The sequence below is a fragment of the Rhinopithecus bieti genome, unplaced genomic scaffold (assembly GCF_001698545.2).
Source record: "Rhinopithecus bieti isolate Rb0 unplaced genomic scaffold, ASM169854v2 scaffold_28090, whole genome shotgun sequence".
NCBI lineage: Eukaryota > Metazoa > Chordata > Mammalia > Primates > Cercopithecidae > Rhinopithecus > Rhinopithecus bieti.
The window spans coordinates 496,691-506,005 of record NW_016812870.1 but is presented as its reverse complement, the minus strand read 5'-3'; the positions used below and the strand labels follow the sequence as shown (position 1 = coordinate 506,005).

Genomic DNA, 9,315 nt, shown 5'->3' with positions numbered 1-9,315 from the left:
AAAAAAAAAAAAAAAAAAAAAAAAAAAAAAAAAAAAAAAAAAAAAATTATATATATAGAGAGTAGAATAGAAATGTGGATATTTCTTAAATTGTCAGATATTTTAATGAACTTTACTAATTTGACTTACTTTGTAGCTATGTGAATCTTTAGAAGAACTACAAAACCTGAATGGAAAACTTCGAAGTGAAGGACAAGGAATATGGGCTTTACTAGGCAGAATCACAGGGCAGGTTAGTTTCTTTCCAATTGCTGTCTCCTTCAATTCTTGCTCTCTATATGATTTTCAAAGAACAGATTTTTGATACAACTGTCATTTGACTAACCGAATAATTCTGTTTGATCAAGGCCTAATCCTTTGGGATAATGATTTCTGCTTGAAATACACCTAGAGCATTGGAAGCTGCGTACTGAAAACCTCTAGTTTAATTTGGTTGTTTCAACAGCTATTTTGTGTGCAAAATTTTTTCATTTGCTCTAACTGATTGACCTGTCATTTGTGATGAAGCTTAAGACTTGAAGCATGAGTTTTTCCTAATACATTCTTCTTTCTTTTAATTTAGCAGTTTTAGATTCTTTGCCACATTTTTTTCTTTCCTGTTCTTATGCTGTATTTTATTTTCTGTTCTTTGGATGTATAATTTAAAATTTAAAAGGCAAACTAGAGATATTCATTTTTATGTTAATTTGGTTTTCAGCTGTATAAGAGATGGTTATTTAACCTTTTATGTTAAAATGTATTTTTTCCCCTTTAACAGTAGCTGTGATCGTAGTTATTTAAAAAACTTTATTCATGAACACCTTTAGCCTGTTAAAGTTTTTGGTGTTGAATAATTATTTTTAGATGGATTTCTTTGAATGCCTTTTTTGGTACTGTGTATATAATTGATAAATTAAGTTTTAACAAATATTTTAATTATATTTTTTAAGGATGATGGAGACCCACTGTTTGTGGTCCTTTCACTAAAAGTAGTTTTATTTGTGAAGGAGCTTTTCGAGCAGATATTTTCATTATACTTGTTTTAGAGGTTTATAGAGAGTCAAATTCGTCACACAGCTTGTGTAGATATTTTATGAAGTGATACATACTGATTTGTACTGTGCTATACCAGCTTTGAAGATGCTTTATGTGAAAAGAATGTATGTGGCTTGTATCATAAAGAATGTTTTAAAAGGTGAGAATTAGTAGTTGCCTCTGGGAGGATCAGCCTTGGTCCCTGGTATTAGGTTGGTTGATGGATTTTTGGAAGATGATGGTGTTTTATAGTTAATATTTGGAGGAGTTAATGTTGAGTATAAGGCTTTAGTTTATTTGCCAAGCTAGCATTATCTTTTGGCTTGATTTGCAAGTTTTTCTCGGAAGAATCTCCTGTTTAAAGTATTATCTATCATAAAACACAGTTTCATTTATTAAAAGACTTTTAACAGAGGTTTGCAAATTTCCTTTTGCAAATGTAAAATACACAGCCCAAGTAGAATTCATTTATACTGCTTGCATGACACTTTTTTTTTTCAGTTGGTTGAACAGATGTGGGCCCACCAGGCCACTGAGAAATGACTTTGATAGATGGTTGCTGTCTGAGAAGCCAGCATACTACAGATTAGTAGAAACCCAAAGAGAATCTCACTTGCTTTGTTGGAGAGTTTGGTCCAATAAGATAATTTTTCTAATTAACCTATGGAGCACCAATATAGCTGGGGTGCTGAAGAAAATAAACGGCCTCAATATTCTTTTTGTCAAGTGTTCTGTGTGTGTGTGTTTTTTTTTTAAACCTCCTACCTATGTCTTTGTCTTTCAAAGCTGAAGTAGAAGTTTAATTTTTATGTTTTAGTGTACCACTGAAAATTGATGAAAGTCTGTAATTATAGATTTCTAATGCAAATAACTATTAGAAGAAAGCTCATTTTAATCCTTTTTGCCAATGTAATAACTGGTAAGGCAGATTTTCCCCTAACAATCCTACTATATTTACTTAGCTTGAGTGGCAATTAGAGGAAAATGTTGCTTTTATTTCTTTCTTAAAACAATATGTACTACATTTGTTCAAATCAATAGAAGTTGAATATACCGGCAATTTTGAGAGCCCCCAAGGAGAGAAAACCAAGTAAAAAAGAAGGAGGCACACAAAAGACATCTACTCTTCCTGCAGTACTTTATAGGCAAGTAATGAAATTAATAGTGATAGAATAATACTGTGTTATTTTTTTAAACTGATACTTATTAGAAAGAAGATCCTGCAAATATTTGAGAATGAATTATGTCCATAGCAGAATTTAAGTGCATTTGAAATTCATTTCATCAAAGATGCATTCCAGTTTGAATGATAGAGGGGATTTTTGTTGCTGTTTTAACCTAAACTCTATGGAAATGAGCAGTACTCTTTGGGGAATTGGATAATTACTTTAGATAACATTGTGGTTATTGTCTTAAATAATTAAAACAATATAACAGATGGGCATTTGTATTTTATTTTACTTGAATGAATCGTAGAGTTTGTTTTATAGATAGTGATAGGTGTCATATACATGTATAGAATGAATCTATTGCCTTTGTAGATAGTGGATAATGAAGATAAGTTTTAGTTTTGAGGTTCTACACTTTTTTTCCTCTTGACGCTCAGTTGCAATCACTTTGTTTGCATAAGTATTTTTGTTTTTTTACTTTCTTTGCTCAGTATTTTCAGTGTTCACCGTTATAGTAGGTTTATTGTAGTCAAGACTTCTTTCCATAAATAGGTTACGATCTCACTTTTTCCCAAATAATTTATATTGATTAAGTGAGAGAAGTTTAAAAGATGCTAGTGTTTTTGTATGTGTGTGTATATTTATCCATGTGTATGCATACATATATGTTATGCATGTGTAAGTACATAAATATTCTTCTCAAAATTTCTTTCTCAGAAATAGTAGCAATAACAACAGTATCAATCTCCATAACTACCTTCTTTTTTTTGGTTGGAGGCTCCCTCTACAAGTAATAGCAAATAACTTCCTTGAAACGTGGGGAAAGCCCACATTGTATTAGTGTACAATGTGAACATTAGCACATTTTCAGGCCAGCTTTTTCAAACATGGTTGGTTCATTTGGAACCATCAGGCAATATCACTATGCTGCTGACTTTTATGACTACAATTTGTTTTTGTTTCAGAATATATTTTAAGCGATTTTTCTTTTTTACTGAGACCAGGTACTGGTTTTTTATTTATTTATTTCGGCTTTTTAAGTGTGTATGTGTGTGACTTTTTTTCTAGGAGTATTAAAAAAAAAAATAAAAACCTGGCCGGTGCGCGGTGGCTCAAGCCTGTAATCCCAGCTTTGGGAGGCGAGACGGGCGGAGGTCACGAGGTCAAGAAAGACGAGACCATCCTGGCTTAACAACGGTGAACCCCGTCTCTATAAAAACGCAAAAAAAATTAGCCTGGTGTGGCGGCGAGCGCTTGTAGTCCCAGCTACTTGGAGGCTGAGGCAGGAGAATGGCGGTGAACCCAGGAGGCGGAGCTTGGCAGTGAGCGAGATTGCGCACTGCACTCCAGCCTGGGCGAATGAGCGAGACTACCGTCTCAAAAAAAAAAAAAAAAAAAAAACAAAAACATAACCACATTGCTTTTTCAATATAAATATACTTTAGATTTTCAGGTCAGGTGATGGTACTTGTGTACACAGGTGTAGTTAAATTGCCTTTTGCATAAGAGAAGTTAGATTTCTGAGAAAAATCCTAAAATAATAGTAACAATCACAAAATTTCATAATCTTTGCAAGAAATATCAATTGATGTGTGTGTGTGTGTATATATATATAGTGTGTGTGTGTTTAATTTTTTTACTTTTGAATTTAATTAGTATATATATATTTTTTGAGACGGAGTCTCACTCTGTCACCTGGGCTGGAGTGCAGTGGCTGGACCTCAGCTCACTGCAAGCTCCGCCTCCTGGGTTCACGCCATTCTCCTGCCTCAGCCTCCTGAGTAGCTGGGACTACAGGCGCCCGCCACCTTGCCCGGCTAGTTTTTTGTATTTTTTAGTAGAGATGGGGTTTCACAGTGTTAGCCAGGATGGTATTTTTAAGACTCTAAATCCAATATTGAAAAGAGACTCATGTATACTTGTAGTATATCTACATGTTGAAGACTCTTTGAAGGGTTTACAACTAATGGTAGGAAATAAACTACATTCTGTTTGTGAAGTAATTTTTTTATAGTTTTAGAAAATTGGGAATTTACTTTGTTCTATAATTTATGTGTCTAGAAAAAAAGTGAACTAATGTGAAATGGATTTTAAGTAATAATTAAAATTAAAATTAATATGATGTTGAGGATAAATACCTTATATATGTAATTCCTTAGAAGGTTTGACTCTAGTAATATTTAAATTTATATCAGATCCAAGCTATTTTTAACATTCTCAAAAGTATTTAGAACTAACAGTTACTGACATTGTAAAAGATGTGTTAATGAAAGAAATTGTCTATCTCAACAGAAGAAATATTAAATCAAGATGAAATTTTATAATTTAAAAAATATGCTATAAGGAAACTGCGTTTCACTATGATAATTATTATTGAAATCTTTACTTGCTGACTTTATTAAAAGTTGTGGAATTTGTAAGAAGAACCATGATCAGCATCTTCTTTTATTGTGTGATACCTGTAAACTACATTACCACCTTGGATGTCTGGATCCTCCTCTTACAAGGATGCCAAGAAAGACCAAAAACAGTTATTGGTAAGTCAAATAGAGATTTAGATGTTTCAATTGATTTACTCTTAGTTTCATCAGTATAAGGTGAAATATTACATTTGTTCATAATAAAGTATTTGGCACATTTTAAAATTGACTGTCATCAATATTTATTATAGCATTATGTGACTAAATCTATAACAGCTTTTTTGAGAAATGAATTTTTCATTAATCGTGGCTATTATTTTAGCAATAGATTCTTCTTTAAGGCATGAATTCTGTCCATTGCTTATAATTCTTTTGTTTTATTGTTAAGAATTTCTCAAATGCTTTATTGTTACTTTGAAATTGAATTTATCTAAAATTTGCCATCATATGCTTTTACTTGCAATTTAGTATCTTATTTTTAGATTAGTGTCAAAGGCTTTACTTCTGGTATTTGGTATTTGTGCTGATTATTGAAATCCAACCATACTTTGAAATCTAGAAACATTTGATAAACATTTCTGAATTTTTTAAATTAACAGGCATATCTAATCACTACAGACATTTGATAAGGTTATAGTATCTATAATGAGTTTTGTCCTTTCCTTAATTTTATTCTAAGAAAGGGACAGATGTTCAGATTTTAATAGAATGATTTCTTATAGGAAGGAGAATATAGGAAATGGAAAACTTTGGAATGAACATGAATATTCTTTATATACAAGTTCCTTAACCTTTCCAGTTTCAGAAAAGAGTGAACCCCAAATTTTTAAATTTTAATCTCTACAAGAGGTTGTGTGTGTTCCTCAAATACATTAGGCATATTTTTTGACCTCATTGTTTTATCACTTAAGGCTGCCTCTGTTCATTTGATTAGGAAGCTGAAATTTTTTCACTATTTTCACAGGATTGCTTTTTATAGTGTTCTTTGTATCAGCTTGTTTTCAGATAATCATACTGGCCTGTTCTTTTGAAATACAGGTGGAATATATTTATTGTGGTATTTATGTGCTTCAGAAACTGCTATAGCATATTCAAATCCCAACAATGTTAATAAGCATCCTGGGTGGGTGTTTAAATTGAAAGTTAGTTTGATAGTCTCCAGAGCCAGGATGTTTTGCCATGAACTTATATGGAGATATGCAGTTCTCTCCTTAAATGAAGTTATGGACCCTCCTGTTACTGCTCAACCTGCCGAGCTCTGGTTTCCAGTGTGTGAGAGTTTCTGTAGCCAAAATAAAAAAGTAAAATCATGTTCTTTGTAGCAACAAGGGGGCAACTGGAGGCCATTATACTCAGTGAATTAACCCAGGAACAGAAAACCAAATACTGCATGTTCTCACTTACAGGTGGAAGCTAAACACTGGATACTCATGGGCATAAAGATGGAGCCTACTAGAGTGGGGAGGGCAGTAGGGGAACAAGGCTTGAAAAAACTGTTGGGTACTATACTCACTACCTGAGTGATAGGGATCATTCATATTCCAAACTTCAGTATCGTGCAGTATACCCATGTAATAAACCTGTGCATGTATCCCCTAAATCTAAAATAAAAGTTGAAATTAAAAAAAAAAAAGAGAAAGAAAAGAAATAATGTACATAGCCTGAGGTGTTTTAGTGAGAGCACTCCTAAAAGGGCCTAAACAACTTAGAGCCTTTTCACTGGTGTTAGTGGTTTTTAAGTAAAAGTAGAAGTTAATGTTGTAGCATAGTGAAGCCTTTAATTTCTTCTTGTTTGTCGTGATCACATTTCCTTTGGCCTCTAAGATCAACTTAGCTTTGGTTAGCAGTTAACTGAGTGTATTAATTTTGGAGCGTGCAAGATTCAGAGAATTATGTTTTTTCTTTAGTGTACCTCAAATGTGGGAGGCAGTTTTACTTTTGCTTTTAACATTTTCAGTTTATTTTTGAAGTTATATTAAAGATAATAAATACTCAAAACTTAACACTTTCTAAATATTTTGTCACATTTTACTATTGTCTATGCTCTTGAGGTTATTTAAGTCTATTGTATCAGGATGGTAGAAAAAAAATGATATGCAGGTTGAGTATCCCTTATCCAAAGTGCTTTTGTTTTTGTTTTGGAATATTTGCATTGTACCTACTGGTCGAGTATCCCAAATCTGAAAATCCGAATCTGAAATGCTCCAGTGAACATTTTCTTTGACTATAATGTCAGTGCTCAAAAAATATTTGGATTTTGGAGCACTTCAGATTTTGGATTTTTGGATTTGGGATGCTCAACCTACAATAGTTGCTACTACACACCCTTTTCCCCATCCTATATTCTGTGATGCCATGTTGATAATTTGAAATTGAAATTGCCATGGTTAGGAGTATTTATACTATAGAAATTACTAAATACTACATAGTAGGGCTTTCCCCCCAGAAGGTCAAGTGTTAGACATTTACTAGCATATCTCTGACATCTGCTTTAGACTCTACCTTGTTCTTGCTAGTCCTTTTTTAAGGGAAAGGGTCCTTTAATTTCTCCTTGTTTCTAGTGATCAAATTTCCTTTTATGACTAGGGTCCTATTACTGGACTCTTATTTGATGACTGTGCCTTAGTCTTCAGCTTAAACTTCCACAGGTCCTTCTGGTATAACATTTCTGAATGGTCCTTCTGGTATAACATTTCTGAATATTTATTTTGCTATTTTATGTCCTGCAAGGCTGTGGTAACACCCTTACTACCAAATACCCCGTAAGCAAACTGTACCTAGAATTAATTACTATACAATCTGTTACCTTCTCAGATATCATATTCTACTCGAATGACTATTGAAGCACTTGCTATCCAGCCTTTTCTTCCAGTACCAGCACTGTTTTCATGAAGACACTAGTTCTAGATTTGGATGCTTTCTGTTCAGTCCATCCCAGAGTTCAGTGGACTGTGCTGGGCAGGTTAAGACATGTGATATCAAAGAAAAGATGGATACAGATACAGAAGTAATTACAGGTGAAGGGTTGGGAAGTTGAGTGAATTCACGTTGGACAGGCTCAGACTTTTTGGTGATATAGGAGTCTGTTGAGAGGGAAAAGACCTGGGAATGATGCGCTCTTGAGAAGACAGCAGATGGTTGGTAACAACTTACTGTGGAAAAATCAAACTGACTTGCTGAGGCTGTATAGCAAGAATGTTTAGTGCATAAGTAAATGTGATTATTTGATTTTTCTTGAATTATATTCTGCTGCCCAGGAGAAGGAGAGGGGAAAACCTAGGGGCTTCTTAAGTTGGGCCAGGGATGTGAAAAGCTAGTAAAGAATAATATTAAAATGTGGGTGAAGAATTCCACAGGGAATAGAGAGGCTAGTGTTGGTGTGATCTAGGTTCTATTTTGTTTGTACCTCTTTCTAGTATTTAAAATGCATTTTGTCTCATTTTTAGTTTGTTATTTTAGTTTTTGTTGTTGTTTTTAAAAATATACATTCTCCACACTGCCTTAAATTCTAAGACATGTTTGGTAGGATACAAATGGTAAGGGCTTGATTTATTAGAGTAGCTCAAATAGTTAATCATCTCTTAATTTTAGAACACTAATGTTATGTTTCTGCCCCCATTCATCTGATTGGAACTTGTGTTGCCTTTTCCAATTGTTTGAAGAATATTCTGAAACACATTATTTAACAGAGAATTGAGTAATACTATATCCTTTTATTCCTTGGATATGTCTGTGTTTATTTTATGATGAAAAGAAAACACAAACCCTTCTAGGAATAGTTTACAGAGGTTTTTTCCTTTGTTTTTCTTGATAATTTGTTCATTTAAATTTTTTGTATTACCTCTTTTTCCCATTAAGTTCTAGTAGGAATTCCAGCTTTAGAATGGGGCATTTACTGTATATGAATTAATAGGCATATATCTGCTATTAAAGTTTTTTACAGTTATTATAACTACAAAAAGAATAAAATTTACATGGCTCAAGCCTGTAATCCCAGCACTTTGGAAGGCCGAGACGGGCAGATATCGAGGTCAGGAGATCGAGACCATCCTGGCTAACACGGTGAAACCCCGTGTCTACTAAAAAATACAAAAAAGTCTAGCCGGGCGAGGTGGTGGGCGCCTGTAGTCCCAGCTACTTGGGAAGCTGAGGCAGGAGAATGGCGTAAACCTGGGAGGCGGAGCTTGCAGTGAGCTGAGATCCGGCCACTGCACTCCAGCCCGGGTGACAGAGTGAGACTCCGTCTCAAAAAAACAAAGCAAAACAAAACAAAACAAAAAAGAATAAAATTTACAAATTGAGTTAAATGTTGTCCTCTGCCCTTCAAAGAGATACTCATAATGAAGAAGTAGGAGGGACTGAGGTATTACTTGTCTGAGAAGAATGATATTTGAGTCACCTCTTAAAGTTTTATGTAGGCACCTGTCAAGACTTTTTTCTTTCTTTTTTTTTTTTTTTTTGAGGCGGAGTCTCGCTCTGTCGCCCGGACTGGAGTGCAGTGGTCTCAGCTCACTGCAAGCTCCGCCTCCCGGGTTTACGCCATTCTCCTGCCTCAGCCTCCCGAGTCAGCCAGACTACAGGCGCCCGCCACCTCGCCCGGCTAGTTTTGTATTTTAGTAGAGACGGGGTTTCACCGTGTTAGCCAGGATGGTCTCGATCTCCTGACCTCGTGATCCGTCCGTCTCGGCCTCCCAAAGTGCTGGGATTACAGG

General features: G+C 34.5%; 1 protein-coding gene across 1 annotated transcript in view; it reads left to right on the top strand.

Moving 5' to 3' along the window:
• Positions 1-9,315, top strand: part of PHF14 (PHD finger protein 14) — a 209,779-nt gene that overhangs the window by 67,390 nt on the left and 133,074 nt on the right. Inside the window, 3 exon segments of the mRNA XM_017847064.1 lie at positions 137-232; positions 2,056-2,159; positions 4,589-4,720. Of these exon segments, the coding sequence (XP_017702553.1) occupies positions 137-232; positions 2,056-2,159; positions 4,589-4,720 (332 nt within the window).